The following is a 16841-nucleotide window of genomic DNA, read 5'->3' as shown; positions in this document are numbered from 1 at the left end:
TTCAATTTAAGTCATCTAAAAAGCTTTTTTCTGTCCGCTGAAACAGATAATCTTAAAATGGGCATTGCTACTTTGTGTGATAGAATCTAGAAAAAAAATAGTCATTTCTGAAAATGTGATTTAACTTGTTGAAAATGTCCCCAAAGAGCCACCCATATAAATGACATAAGTAATTAATTTTGGCAAAGTAATTGCAAAAATAAGGTACACTGATAAAAAACAAAAAAGATAAAATATAGCTCACATCTCCAAAACACGTAATTGGAGGTGATTACTTACTAGTGTCTTAATATCGTGGACCGCTTAAAAATAGACGAGACAGGCAAAAGATGCGCCACACTGTAATGGATTTGGCGCATTTAAATAGAGATTAGACACTTTTCCTATTTATTACACCACCTCTTGGTTGACTTACTTTATACCATTATTTTGCACCAACCACGCTAGTAATAAATATGGCGCATTTTAAGAATCCACTAAGCCCCATCCCCTTTTCTAGATACTTTACTAAAAGTGTCTAGTGAGGCGCAAAAAGTGTCTAGAACATTAAAAATAAAAAAAAATTAAAAATGGGACACGTGGAATGTGAGCCCGTTTTTTTGCCTTAATTTGCTTAGTACATCTACCGCAGTGTTCTTAGACCATAGTGTAAATGGTACTAAATAGGGGAAGGTAAACAACAAAGTAGCCCAAAACAACAAGCATGCCTAATATTCAAATGAATGCAAAGCCTTAGGGCTGCCAGGATGGTTCACTATTTTAGAGGAGTTTTGAGTCTTTTTTTTTTATTCACCTAAAACAATGAGTTTAAGGGCTTATGTACACAGCGAGGTCGAGTGCACAGGCAATTTGTGTGCCGCCGTATGGTGCCTCTGTATTCTTCCCTAGAGGCAATGTCAACAGAACATGGTATGATTTTTTTTTCTGTCGGATTCCGTTAGAGGTCTGCAGTTTTTGGTCATCTAAAATCAAGTATTCGTCTTACACCTCATGCACAAGACAGTGTGCGCCGTCCGACTCGGATCATTTTTCATGGACCCGATTCACCCGCTAAAGGGAATGGGTCCGTGAAGACTATCGGGTGGCACACAGATGCGGTCAAAAACTGCCTAAGTGGCACAGCGGTTGTGTGCATGAGGCATTATACGCACTATACAGACAGCGACAAATACACCCAAATAATAAATTATACACACAGACTTTATAAAACAACACTTACAATGGATATCGAAGACGACTGGATCAGACTCCATTTCTGCCATTCCATGTGGCATATAATAAGTCACTGCACATGAAAACTGTGCATCAATGTCATTTTTGGTAGATATGTACTGCAGTGTAGAACGAATGTTATGAAGGCCACTTGTTGAGTCTCTCTCTTTTAACCAGTCTATTATAACAACTAAACAAAAACAATAAATTTGTTAGTAATATAACTTTTTGCAACATATTCTGTAATGTTCATTTACTTTAGACTAAAGGACCACATTTATCAAAATTGTCGTCATTTTAGTCAATGTGTATATTAAAGCTAGACTGCATGTGCTCCCTTTGATAAATATGTCACCACACCCATCACTGCCATTAAAAGGCGATGTCCGGAAAAAATAAAAAAGGTTTACGTCCCCTGATGGTAATTGCTTTAGTGATTGGCTGTAGTGGTCACATGTCCCTGTGTTGACACATCACTGCAGCAGTAAGTAGAAATCAGCGTTAGAACGGTAGCGGTGGGGGATCGGTAAGTATGGCTTTTTTTCATGTTTGTACAGCACTGTGAGCCGTTTAAAAAAAAATAAAAAATTATATATATATATATATATATATATATATATTACTCCCTGGACAAGCTAGCCATATCAACTTTCACACTGGCTAAAATTAAGGCACTTTTTCTTCACCAGGGTCTATGAGGAGTAGAGATGCAACTTTTTTTGAGACTTTTTATAAAAAGTTGCATTTCATAAATGCGTCTGAATCCTGACCAAGCATTAAGCAATGCCCACTTTCACTCTACTTCATACCGACGTGCATTGTACAAACAGTTCTGAATTTTGGCGCAAACGGTTAATAAATGTCACACTATTTTTAAGTAAAATGCACCAAAGGGAAAAAAAAAAAAGATGCAAATACATTCATAAACATGACCCAGTGTTCTATGTAAGAACAGTCTATTCTTTTCATGTTAAGAGTAAAAGTAAGCGTTTGGTTGTCAGGTATCTTAGGTGTATAGCTAGCTATAAGTCCTGGGCTACACAAACTTTTTGTAGTGCTACTAATGGAGCCATTATCGATATTGCACGCATGTATACATTTGGACTGAAGGGGTCGTTCCATAGTTAAAAATCAATTAGTTGTGCTACAAAAAGTCTCAGTGTAGCCCAGGCCTAAATCACCATTATGACAGGAGAATGGAGCTAAACCACTGCCTGGACAAAATGAAATCAGCAGGATTTTTAAATGTTTTTTGAAAGTAGCTATATATATGAATTGAGAAAACAAAACAGTAAAGCAAAGAATTTGCAATGGTGAAAATTTGTTACGGGCTGGAATTTAACAGAAAAGGACAATTCGAGTTTTATTTATTGTATGTACAGTATGTGTATGGTTCAGATAAGTTATTCAGCAAGGCTTTTGCAAACAAGTTGCATCCTATACATCACTAGAAATGTAAAAGTAAAATAGTTTTGTCGCCAAAGTGTTTATAAATGTAGACATATACACTGCTCAAAAAATGGAAACACTCAAGCATCACAGTATAACCTCAAGTCAATTAAACTTCTGGGTTATCAGTCTGTCCAGTTAGGAAGCATAAGCGACTGTGAATCCATTCCACCTGCTTTGGTCCAAATGAAAGTAACAGATGTACTGGAGAGTTACCGTAAGACAACCCCTCAAAAGTCAATGGTTTAGCAGGTGGTGGCCACAGACAATTCTTTTCTCCTCATCATTCCCGACTGATTCTGCTCTAGTTTTGTGCTTTGCTAGTATCCTTGTCACTACTGGTAGAACGAGGCGGTGCCTGCAGCCCATTCAGGTTAGTACAGGTAGTCCACCTTCTCCAGGATGGCACATTCATACATGCCATCGCAAGAACATGTTCTGTGTCTCCCAGCACAGTCTCAAGGGCATGGAAGGGCCATGGGCATCAACCCATCAACAGGACTGATATCTCTTCATAGATAAAAACAGGTTCACACAGACTACGTGTGACAGACGTGAAAGAGTCTGGAGACACTGTGGTGACTGTTATGCTGCCTGCAATTTCAACCAGCATGAGCGTTTTGGCGGTGGGTCAGTGATGGTCTGGGGAGGCATACCTTTGTGGGGACGCTGGCAGCTTTTAGGTACCGGGATGAATTACTCAGTCATTGTCAGACATTAAGCTGGTGAAATGGGGCCTGGGTTCCTCCTAGTGCAGGACAATGCCCAGCCTGATGTGGCACAAGTGTGTAGGCAGTTCATGGATTGAGAAGGCATTGAGGCCATTGACTGGCCCTCATGTTCTCAAGACCGGAATCCAATTGAGAACCTCTAGGACATTATGAATCAGTGCATGTGATGCCGCCAAGTAGCATTACAGACTGTCCAGGTGCTGACTGATGGCCTGATCTAGTTCTTAGATGAGATTCACCAGGACACCATCTGCCGTCTCATTAGGAGCATGCCCAGACGTTGTCGGGAGTGCATACAGGCACGTGGGGGCCATACACACCGCTGAGTCACATTATCCGTTGCCGTGATTAAATTCACCCAAATTGAATCTGCCTGTGATTTCATTTTTTACTTTGATCTTCAGTGTGATTTGGAATCCAGCCCTTAATTGCTTGATGATTTGGATTTTCATAGACCATGGATACGTCACTTTGTTCTCAAGAATTACACAATTTATATTAGATTCGATTTTCAGCTTAAATTACTCATCAGATCTCGATGAACGAAAGGTTGAAGTGCGTCCTTACGTTTTTTGAGCAGTGTATATCTAGCTCTTTTACATTTCCTCCTTGAATATTTGATACAAACTGCATTCACTTCTAACAGAAGAACAACCTAATTAAGCTTTGTCCTTCCAAGTATAATTACAGCATCACGTCAGGATAACTGGATTTTAAGTGACTTGAAAAGAGAGCTCCTATATGAAAGTGAACGGCGCCGCATCTGTGTGTAATTAAAAAGCAATAAAGTGATACTTGTTATTTCTTTTTATTAACTTAGTACTGCAGGAAGTAGTGTTAGTCTAACTGGAAACTCAGAAAACTTGCTACATTATTTAGGTTTCTCTGGACATTTTCAAAGCGATACTAATAATACTTGCATCACAATGGAAAAATATAAGATTTACGAATACTGTCTAAGTTTAAGGGAGTTATGTAGGGACCGAAAAGTATTAGCAGTGTACTCACTGCAGTATGCGAGTACACTCGCTAATATACATTCTGGTCCCCATCGAGCCGATTGAGATTTTAATAGATTATTAAAGCGCTGGCGGGGGATCGAAAGTCTAGTGGCACAGTCTACCTTCATGACGACACGACTTTGTCATGTGACCGGCCCCGCTGTACTCTATGTAATCGTTCCACCACTGCTACAGCGATTATATAGCGTACAGCAGGGCCGGTCACATGATAAAGAGTCATGTCGTCATGAAGAAAGACGGTGCCATTAGACTTCAGGTCCCTGCCGCCAGCGCTATAAAAAAAAAAAAATCATCGATGAAAATTTCATGATCAGAGTGACAGGGTACCGGAATATATATTAGCGGTGTACTCACATACTGCTGTGAGTACACTGCTAATACTTTTTAGTCCCAACATAACCCCTTTAAACAGTGTATACTCAGACCAGGCAGTCTGATAATTTGGCACATTTTCTAAGTGGTGCACGGTGTATAATAAATTTGGCGCATCTTGCTAGACATGTTGGACGCTTTCCTCTTACTTATACCACCTATTAGTTGGCTTTGTTTACACCAGTTTTTTTGGTGGATTATTGACATGTAGTTTAAGCAAAATTCCTTTCTACTAGTAGTTCTATAAAAGGAGCTATAATAACGGACAATCAGACCACCTAAAAGATAATCATGTCAAATGAAAGTTCATTCCGTACACTGCAATTGCTACACATGATTGATGAGAGGATTTATGAAAATTACAGATGAATGGTATAAATATATAATTGCATATCATATCTCCTACTTTTCTATTGGCAGCACTTGAAACAATGTACCACCTAACATTGCTCACCTTCACTCTATTTTATACATAACTGAAGATCGCCATGATTTCAATCATTTCAAAGAACAGTACATAGTATGCTGAATAGTCTATGTTTAGTACAAAACTTCATCGGGTATAAGGATGAGGTTATTTACATGAAAGACAGTGTATTCCTACAGTATGTCCATGACCCTATGAATGTTTGAGGTTACAGTATTTTGCAGTTTGATCACATTAAAAAGTATTTATAAGAAACACTGAAAAAGTGATAACAGAATTCAAAGATTCTAGACACCGATTTCCATTACTTCTGAGTCACATTTGAATCTTAGAGTTTTCTGAATACAGAGTTAAATATAAATGTATATTAAAAAACAAACATACCTTTATCAACTGGTAAAAGAACTTGACCATTCCTATACCATGTAATGTTGGCATCTGGGTAGCTGTCTTTAGCAATACAATCTCCAACCTGTACAAATAATGAATAAAATTTATAACTACACATTTAAAGAGGCTCTGTCACCACATTATAAGTGTCCTATCTCCTACATAAGGAGATCGGCGCTGTAATGTAGGTGACAGTGATGCTTTTTTTTTTAGAAAAACAATCTATTTGAAACCACTTTATTAGCGATTTTTAGCTTTATGCTAATGAGTTTCTTAATGCCCAAGTGGGCGTGTTTTTACTTTCAACGAAGTGGGCGTTTTAAAGAGGAGTGTATGACGCTGACCAATCAGCGTCATGCACTCCTCTCCATTCATTTACACAGTAGCATCGCGTTCTTACTAGATCACGATGTGCAGCCACATACACAGACATTAACGTTAATCAAGTGTCCTGATAATGAATATACATTACCTCCAGCCTGGACATCATGTGTATTCAGAATCCTGACACTTCTGAATCTATTCTGTGAGATTTCCAGCAAGGGAAACAAAATCTCGTTTACATCGTAATCTCGCGAGATTACGCGTGGCTTGCTGGAATCTCACAGAAAAGATTCAGAAGTGTCAGGATTCTGAATACACATGACGTCCAGGCTGGAGGTAATGTATATTCATTATCAGGACACTTGATTAACGTTAATGTCTGTGTATGTGGCTGCACAACGTGATCTAGTAAGAACGCGATGCTGCTGTGTAAATGAATGGAGTGGAGTGTATGACGCTGACTGATTGGTCAGCATCATACACTCCTCTGTACAACGCCCACTTGGTCGAAAGTAAAAACACGCCCAGTTGGGCATTAAGAAACTCATTAGCATAAAGCTAAAAATCGCTCATAAAGTGGTTTAAAATAGATCGTTTTTCTAAATAAAAAGCATTACTGTCACCTACATTACAGCGCCGATCTCCTTATATAGGAGACAGGGCACTTATAATGTGGTGACATTTAAGGGAAGTAAAAATAATATACTACATTTTAGTGATGACCAGCGCAATGATTTTTTCTGTATACTTACAATGTTTAGCTTTCCGGCTACCATAAATGATGGCTGGTTGGTAATTTCAGGTTTGGAAGGGGGCTCTAAAATGGAGAGTAGGGAAAAGTACATTATAAAAAGTAGTACATGCATGAAAGCAATCGACAACAGTAATAAATCCCTCAAAAAACAAACACTTATTATAATAAATTAACTTAATTTTCCAACCAAATTGTTTTAAGGTTTCAGAACTATAAGGCCACGTTCAGACGTGGCAGCTTTGCTGTTGATCTGCAATAAAGTAAAGTACCATGCAGTTGAATGGGCTTTTTAAACCCCATTCACACAGAGCAGATTAATTCACAAGATTTGAGGGAATGCTGCAAATTTTCAAATCCTCAGCACAATTATTCTGCTTTGCAAACAGCGAAATTAGTGGAAAAATCCACGTGATGTGGTTCTAACCCTGTAGCAAGTTTCAGTCAGAGTTCAACAGAACTGGCATCACTGGCGCACAATAGTATCTGCCAGTGCCAACGTCTAAGGATCCTAGGCACTGTATAGTTAGTCGACCAAAATGGGTCAGTATGCATCCAATGAATAAAAGAGTAAATATAGTATGCCATTAAACATACAATAACGTGTAATAGTCATCCTTGAACACATTAACATCTAGAATAGAAATATTAACACAAAGGCAATTAAAATTTTTAATCAAAATGCCATTCTGTTGCTTGAGTTACTGTCAGGAATAAGAACATTGTTCATTTCTGTTCAGCTCGACAGGAACAACCACCTTTATGCATTTGCCTTTAGATTTACGGTAAATGTTTGTCCCAAGTACAAATAGTTTTTTACATTGGTAAGAACTCCAACTGAGTACGGTGAAGTAGCAGGCATTAGTATCGATGATCACTGCTATATGCCCTATAATATCCCTTGCATATTTTAAGAAACCTCGAATAGGTCTAACAACCGCATGCGATGAAGAAGTAAAGCAGTTTGAAATACATCCCTTTCTGTGATGGGAAGAATGATTTTTCTTTTCTTTCATGGCGTACAATTACCTCCAAACCTTTGGATTTGGCTTTTTAAACAATGCTGCTCTAATGCAAGGTAAGAAGTCAAAATTGCAGCTTATGATGAGTATGATTCAGAGTTTTCCTGGTGCTTGACAGCCAGTGATCTTGAACAAAATGTTCCCTTTTTTTAATTAAGCTTTCTGGAAACTGTCCCCAGATACAGAATCATAAATTTGGTGTAGTGGTAGAGCGTACTTACTGAAAACTTTGACTAGCGTCGGCACTTCAAATACATTTTCTTCTGTTATAAGCATGCACACAAATCTATTTTCATCTGTGATCCTTGCATTGGAGATGGACAATGTATAGTTCTCGGACAGATCCAAGCGGCCATTGTACTCCGTTACATCATCAAAATTGGTCCTGTTTTTCACAGCAGATCGAGTAGCTACAAACACAGCATTTCCATTTGGCTGTTCCTAAACACAAACATATCACTTCAGATACTGCATGTTCTTGTTCCAAACACACAAGGAAGCCATTACCCAATGAAATCATGCTAAAAAGCACTATAGATATCATAGAAAGAACAGATGTGGTTTTTCATTTAAATATATAAACTCTGGGTGGGTCTATCGTTTGGGATAGGAAACCCTTTTCCCCATGATTGCTGTATACAGGCAGAGAAACGGACTAAAGAGGTCACTTTGTAAGGCACTGGCCACCAGTCTGGTGTCACAGATCAAGACCTGCCATACTGCAGGATTGTGTACTATTGTGTGAATTCATTGGAATCAAACCATTAAAGTTAGGAGAAAATAACTACACTGCTCAGGTCCCATTCACATTGCAATTTTGTCACAGATTTTTCCGTCGTGGTATTTATAGAATTCTATTCACAGGTTGTATTAGGTTAAAGTGGTTTTTGTCACCTATTTTTGTGTGATCCGTGTTAGTTTATTACTTTTTTAGTGTCTCCTTGTGCCATTTTTCAGGACTTAACCTTGTAGTGAATAAGTCTGGAGGTTAGGTAGTGTCTAAATGAGTCTAAAGGCTGGAGCTGCAGTGAGGACCAATCAAGTTCCATGCGACTCAGACTGTGAGGTCACGTGATAGACCAATCAGCTGCTAAATCCTATATTCTAAGGTGGCTAGATGGAGCCCTTATTGAATATACACCAGCAGCAATTTTGTTAAGCTATATGGATCAATTTCAGGACAGCTGCAGTTACGAGAAGAAAATCAGAAAGTGCAGCATAAATTTATCATACGTTTCTGTAATTATTGCCCCAAAGAAATAAAAAACGGCATTGTAGTGATAGACTTCTAGCTTTATAGCTCTTAAAGACAGGCTAAGGGGATAACAATCAAAATAATCATGCTTACATATTTCCATTTTCCAAACAGTAGACCATCAAGTTTTTCTTGACCGCGACCACAAGGTATATCAATTGTTTCTCCATAAATTGCACTAACCGTATGTAAACCAAAACCTGCAAATAAAAAAAAAAAATAATTACAATATGCATCAAAAAGAGCAACATAACAGAAGATGAAGTCTTACGTTTTAAAAGGCACTGTGATTACAGGTGAAGCTTTATGCCATTTTTGTGATGAAGATCCCCCTTTTCCAAACTAGTATGAATAAGACAAAGCATTTCAAACCACAACCGCATGATTTTTTCACATATTTGTATTAAAGGACAAAACTACAGTATTGTATCCAAGTATTCCATTCATATGATATGTATTAAGCTTGACATTGCAGAGGATAGGGATTATCAGGAGAATAGAAGTAAACAATTTGGCTTTGAACAGGAGTAGTTTATATTTCAGAAGCCTTTATATGCAGTAGTATTGATACCATTATGCTGCTTAAACTTTGCAGAAATCTCTAAATATTTGTTTTGCAATGTATGGTCTTATAGTTGAATTTGTTAAAAGTTTTGAAGAAAAGAAGTGTCTAATAACATATGGCCAGCTTAAGTGCCAACTCCACAACGAGTGAAGATTCTGCATAGTCATCATTAGCAAGCCAAAAAAATAAAAAATCATTAGCATAAAACTAAAATAGGTCATAACTCCGTCAAAAATTATCGTTTTTCTAAATAAAAACCACTGATGTAATCTACATTACAGCGCCGATCACATCATGTACAATATAGGCCACTTATAATGTGGTGACAGAGTCTCTTTAAAGAGGCTCTGTCACCACATTATAAGTGCCCTATCTCCTACATAATGTGATTGGCGCTGTAATGTAGATAACAGCAGTGGTTTTTATTTAGAAAAAAACGATCATTTTTGAGCAAGTTATGAGCAATTTTAGATTTATGCTAATGACTTTCTTAATGACCAACTGGGCGTGTTTTACTTTTTACCAACTGGGCGTTGTACAGTGTATGACGCTAACCAATCAGTGACCAATCAGCCTCATACACTTCTCATTGTTCCAGCCCAGTGTGATTGTGCAGTGAAAGAAGCTGAGCTGGAACAATGAGAAGTGTATGAAGCTGATTGGTACAACGCCCAGTTGGCCAAAAGTAAAACACGCCCAGTTGGTCATTAAGAAACTCATTAGCATAAATCTAAAATTGCTCATAACTTGCTCAAAAATGATCGTTTTTCAAAATAAAAACCACTGTTCTTATCTACATTACAGCGCCGATCAGATTATGTAGGAGATAGGGCACTTATAATGTGGTGACAGAGCCTCTTTAAGTCATTGTTTAGCAAACAGGTGACTACAAATGATTACAATGAGAAACCTTTCAGATTGATATATTTGGTTTTAGTTATTGAACTGCTAGTTTATTCCCCTTTTAATATAAAAGAATATCTGAAGCCGGGGAATATTTCAGGATTGTCGAGGACTCCTTTGTGACCTCCATGAATAATTGTATTTAGAGTAAAGCCATGATTTAGCGACCGTGCAAGCTGTGATGTAATGAGTAGACTAACGAAGAATTCAGTAAAAGCAGATACACATATAGGTGGTACTAAATGAAAAATTCTGAACTACTTAGTAAATTTCTTATAAATACTTGGGCCTGTGGCAACAAAGCAATCTATTGTGATTGATGGAAATCCATTCAACGTCAGTGATGGGATTCTTACAGGTTCCATTCAGACGCAGCAGCCTCTATGTATTGGCGTTTTCTAGGACATGCTGCCTTTAATTATTCAAAGCGCAGCAGAAATCTATATCCATGGAGTCTGTGTGGAGTCCCCCCCCCCCCCCAACTGAAAACGCAGCAGAAAAGCCACATGTAAAAACTCTAATCATATTTTTTCCTTGTGGTAACACTAAAGCGGCATGAGTTATAATGCAATATTTCCACAATGCATAATGAATGAGTTGTGAGGCTTTTTAGAAGGCATAGCGCGGCCTAAGTTAATAACATTAGATATAATGATAATCCCTTACCATCTGAAATGACTATCGTTTAAAGATAATTACCATGTCAATAATACATAAAATGAGGAGAAACATGTATATAGAGCTTTAACATCATTCCGTCATTACAAACAAGCCAGCACGTATGCCCCTTCAATGACCAACGTCCTGACAGAGAAAAAGATATGTCATGATCCGATCAGGGGACACGTCTTTATGTGCTCTTATCATACGACTCCCCCCACTTTCAGGTAACGTTACTTATACTGGGTGAAATATACTAAAAATGACGCACTTTCCGAGTAGTATTCCAATCTGTCAAAGTAGCGCCGTGTGCTCGAAATTGCTCAACAAGAATACGGTGCGTACATCTAAACAATGCCAGGCCTACCCCGATGTGGTTTTATGCCACTTTTCTGATGAGAAACTATTTATATAAAAAGATGATGTACATATATATTTTCATTATAAATACACCCGCTATTGTGTCTTCATAACCCTGGAAAACGTATAGAAGTGTGCATCCAATGACTACAAAGGCATAGTGCTGAATACAGGAGGAAGATAATGATATAATAACCTATCATGCGTCAATATTCTTTTTAAAAATGCCACAAATTTGCCCCTAGAAAGACGAAATAAAGTGATAACATCATAGTAAGAATAAGAGACATAAAAAGGAATGAACGGTAGCACGTCCTTCTATTAATACGTGTAGCACCTTCCATTCGATTGAACAATTATTTCACAGAAACGTGCCAATACAGAACAATAGCTCGGTAGCTCGTGAGTCACAGATGTGTTTCATGTATGACTAACAGATGTTCGTATTCTGTTGGCTTTGATCACGTTGAACACATCGAGCAGTACAGTTTCTATGTTGTCAGGCTGTAGAATACGGCGTTAGAATCTTACCAAACTAGGACATTTGTAATATAAAAAAAAAAGACATTTCTTCATATCAAATAAGCAACACTGCAGGGTTCTTTATGCCTAATCTACATGACATCTGCTGCAAATACAATGCCTTGCAAAAGTATTCAGCCCCCTTGGTTTTTTGTTTTGTTGCATTACAACCTGGAAATAAAGGCTATGTAAACCTTTGAAAGGAATTTTAATAAAAAGGTCAGTGTGTTTGGTGCAACTTTCAAATAAGCTTTTAATAAAAACGCTTTACTTTTTAAGATACAGCTGCTCTATATTTTGCATGCACAGAAGCTGTATCTAGCGCTAAGACCTGAATCCGTCAGTCCCGCGGACCTGACGGGTTCAGTGTATCTCTGACATACAGGATCGAGCTGTTAACGATCACATCGAAGTTCATAAATTAGATGTGATCGATTACAGCTGGATCTTGTGTGACCCGCCGACACTGAACCCGTCAGGTCCACGAGACTGACAGATTCAGGTCTTCGCGAACAATACAGATGCTCTGTATGCAGAATACAAAGCAGTAGTATCCCAAAAAGTAACAATTATTTCTAATATAAACTAATTATAACGTTTCACCAAACCCACTGACATTTTTATTAAAAAATAAATAAATAGCCCCTTTCTGCCAGACGTGGCCAGTTTTAAAATTCAGAGATTAAATTATTATAGAACGCTTGTTTTGCATGTTATTCGGGATAAAGAACTTAACTTTTTTCCCCTCTAAAAATAAGTACATTTTTTTTTGCTTTTAAATTCAACAGAGTTGTGCATAATCATACAGGATGCATTAGTTGCACTGAAAATCAACAACAAAGCTATTGATTAACTAGACCGTGTGACCGTGATCTCAACGTTCCTCAGCCAAGTACCCCCAGGTCTATGATCATGCACTGTGCTGCCTATAAAGAGCACAGCATGGGAACAGTACAAGTCCCCATACAAACATGTCAGGTACCCCCTGGGGTACACCTACCACAGGATGAAAACCTAGGAACTAGAGGAAGTATTGCAGTCTTTTATTGCTATTTAGATTTTTTACATACTATTGTATCCTTCCTGTGTTACCAATGATTTTAATATATAATTTATAATCGCATGATATCAATAAAGATTACACTTAAAATTATTGTATGTGGTTTTGCTAATTTTTAAAGTATTCTGGATTTTAATATTCGCAGCATGCCTTTTCTGTTACAGATTTGCTGCAGATTTCACCTTTTGGAATGCAAAACTTGAATATCCAGCAGCACATCCAGAAATCGTGACGGAACAACAGTACCCCAACTTAATGGGGAGTGCACGCAGGTAAGTATGCCCGTCCAAAAGGAATCACAAATCCACAGAGAGAAGAGACCGCAGCACTCAAAGTGAAAAAAAAGGTTTTCTTTAATTCATTAAAACATGAATGTAAAGCGTGAAGTCCACATGCAGCAGTGCGCTATTATGAAGAAAAAAACAACTCACAAAATGGGCCCCATTTATTTATACGGTCATAATTTGGTGCAAAACAAGACCAAATTCATTGAAACGGGACATGCTACACAATACATTAGGCACAACTTGTGGCTTAACACATACACCCTTCTAATCCTTGCATTCCTCTCATGACTGTCGTACATGTAAGTCACTATTTTTAACTAAATATGCCCATGATATATTTGGCGCACATCACTTTAGACCACTTTTCTGGTGCATATCCGAATAGATGTGTTCCATTGTGCTCAATGTTATATAGAGGTGTGTGTGTGTGGTGTGTATAATTGCCAATCACGATACTATAAACTGGCACTGTCTCAATGTAGTCCTGTGCATCATTAATCCCTAACATGTGTACGCTGTGTACAAGTAATAGTACTCTACGGAATATGGCCAAGCAGTAACAATGTTCAGAAAATAGTAATGTCCATGGCACATATATATTTGTCAGCAATGTGGTCCTATTGAGTAAATGAGTCTAAATAAATAGAATAGATTCCATAGGTAATTAACGATGGTTTTGCGTTTGTTATTATGGAAATGTATCACCATACTACGTATATTAGTCGCTCACCGATGACCAGTAAATTGCTGTTTTTAGTTATTGACAGCTCAAAATTAAATCTTTAAGGGGTTACTCCCAAGTTGACCCTAATTTTTTTTTTTTTATTATTTAACCCTTTAGTGACCACCAATACGCTTTTTCACGGCGGTCACTAAGGGGCCTTAGGCTAGGACGCCACCTTTTCACGGCGACCCAGTCTAAGGCCTTCCACGGGTATCCCGTACAGGATGAAGCTGGGGCTCGGCTGTCTAATGACAGCCGGGCTCCTGCTCCACCGGCCACGATTGAAGTTTACTTTGATCACGGTCGTTTAACCCGTTAAATGCACCGGTCAATACAGATCACAGCATTTAAATCATTTGCAGAGGGAGGGAGCTCCCTCTCTCACCCATCGGCGGACCGCAAATGCAATCGCGGGCCTCTGATGGGGTGTCATGGCAGTCGGGGGCCTGATAAAAGCCCCCAGATCTGCCCTGGGCATATGCCTATTAGGACGTGCCGGAGACACATCCTACTAGATTGCCTCTCAGATTTACACTGACAGGCAATAATGCTCTGGTATACGAAGTATACCAAAGCATTATAGCAGTGATTTGAAGCTCGCATAGTAAAGTCCCCTAGTGGGACTAAAAAAAATAAAAATAATAAATGTGAAATAAGAATTACAGTAAAAAACAAAACATAAGTGTAAAAAAATAAATAAAACGACACATATATGGTATCGCCGCGACCGTAATGACCCAAACAATAAAGTTAATATGTAATTTAAACCGCAAGGTGAACACCGTAAAAAAAAACGTAAAAAACAAATGGCAAAAATCAATATTTTTTTCCATTGCCCCCCAAAAAAGTCATAATAAAAGTTAATCAATAAGCCCCACGTACCCCAAAACAGTACCAATCAAAACTACATCTCATCCCGCAAAAAAACAAGCCCTCATACAACTACATTGACTGAAAAAAATCACAATCATAATTTTCCCCTAAAAACTATTTTTGCCAGTCAAATATTTTTTATTTCATCAATTTCAATCTAAAATGTTCTTTTTTATTTTACAAAATATGTTTCTATCACTCTTCAAATTTATTACGCTGTATTAAAATCACAATGCTGCTTGGTGTATGTGCGCGCTCCCGAGACTGCTATTATACAGCATTCATAGCAGCATCGCTATGAAGGGGGGGGGCAAGTGCAGCGTCGGATAAGGGGTATGAGTCAGCGCATGGCTGAAGACGTCTACAAGAACTAATTTGAATAGTGGAGGAAGGATGAAGTGCCGGCAGGACAGTGTGCACACGTCAGTAATGCACACTCACCCTATAGAATAGAGCGGAGAAAAGGGAGAAGTGCACAGGCAATACAGAATGAAGGAAACGGCGGTGGTGGTAGTTTTCATAGAAACGACCGGCACAACTAATGACATGCGCTTAAGTGGAGGGCATATCTTACAAACGCTGCACTACAGAAAACAGAAGGTATTTAGAAAGATGTTTATTTTTACATTTCTAGGACTTGGAACATTGAACTTTATATTGGGAATAACCCTTTAGGCCAGGGGTCTCAAACACGACCGGGTAAGTGGGCCACATATAGAAAAAATTAGAAGTTGACGGGCTGCATTTAAAAAAAGGCAGTCCGGCGGCTCAGTTGGCAGACACACAAATATCAGGATTGGGCAGCCCTTTTTAAGATAGTGCCACAGAGCCCTCTGTAGATGCTGCCACCGTGCCATATATGGACAGTGATGTCAGGCGCTTGCCCAGAGCTGGAGTCCCGGAGCAGAGCCGCTTCTAGCACTCTGCCTGGGACTCCAGCTGTGCTCCTGACATCACTGTCCAGCTCTGGGGAAGCCCTAGACATCGATGTCCATATGTGGACAGCGATGTCAGGGGATTCCAGAGTCCTGGAGCAGAGCCTATACTAGCACTCTGCCCCGGGACTCCAGCTCTGGGGAGGCCCCAGACATCACGTGTCCATATATGGATAGCAATGTCAGGGGATTCCACAGAGTCCTGGCGCAGAGCCTATACTAGCGCTCTGCACGGGACTCCGCTCTGGGGAAGACCCTGACAACACTGTCCATATACGGACAGCTATGTCAGGGAATTCCACAGAGTCCCGGAGCAGAGCCTATACTAGCGTTATGCCCGGGAGTCCGCGCAGCGGAAGACCCTGACAACACTGTCCATATATGGACAGCGATGTCAGGGAATTCCACAGAGTCCCGGAGCAGAGGAGCCTGTATTAGCGGCTCTGTGTTCCGCGGGCCGCAGATGACAGTCTCAGGGGCCGCGTGCTTGAGACCCCTGCTTTAAACTATATCAGTGCTGACAACCTGTTGGGATCTGTAGAATTTCCTTGGATTATACATTATATGTACATAACAAATTTTATAGATTCTCTACTTACTTTTGCATGCCACAGTGTAATTCATGGCAAAATGGTAATAAAATAATGCAGTTACTACGGATTGTAGATTAGGCAAATATTCACGGGTACTGCTTTATACCATATTGGTTCAATAATGTTCAGAATGAAAGTGCTTTGAAAACAGCAGGTAAACAGTTTCAATGTCCAAACAGGTAATCCCAGCCACAGAATTGCTTAAAGAGGACCTGTCACCAGGTCATATGTAGAATTCGTTTACTAACCTGAATAGCGCTGTCTCCCTGATTCCAGTGTAGTTTTCTTTTTCTGGACTCCCCCCCCCCCCCCCCCCCTTTCCAGAGATAGGGCCCTATATGCTAATTTGCTGTAGTTAGCCAACAGGGTGGAGCAAGCTTTCTTGCCTCTGATGCGGACCAATC

The 16841-nt window shown here is 39.1% G+C and overlaps 1 protein-coding gene across 2 annotated transcripts in view; it reads right to left on the bottom strand.

The window, feature by feature from the left end:
• Positions 1-16841, bottom strand: part of ALCAM (activated leukocyte cell adhesion molecule) — a 98954-nt gene that overhangs the window by 42109 nt on the left and 40004 nt on the right. For both annotated transcript variants that reach the window (XM_075852806.1, XM_075852805.1), the window contains exons 2-6: positions 9049-9155; positions 7922-8141; positions 6680-6744; positions 5598-5685; positions 1220-1402 (exon numbers count right to left, since the gene is read on the bottom strand). In XM_075852806.1, coding sequence (XP_075708921.1) covers positions 1220-1402; positions 5598-5685; positions 6680-6744; positions 7922-8141; positions 9049-9155 — 663 coding nt within the window. The remainder of the gene's footprint in view (positions 1-1219; positions 1403-5597; positions 5686-6679; positions 6745-7921; positions 8142-9048; positions 9156-16841) is intronic.

The sequence above is a fragment of the Rhinoderma darwinii genome, chromosome 2 (genome assembly GCF_050947455.1).
Source record: "Rhinoderma darwinii isolate aRhiDar2 chromosome 2, aRhiDar2.hap1, whole genome shotgun sequence".
Classification (NCBI taxonomy): Eukaryota; Metazoa; Chordata; class Amphibia; order Anura; family Rhinodermatidae; genus Rhinoderma; species Rhinoderma darwinii.
Note: the sequence above shows the minus strand (reverse complement) of the source record. Positions and strands in the feature narration are given on the sequence as shown.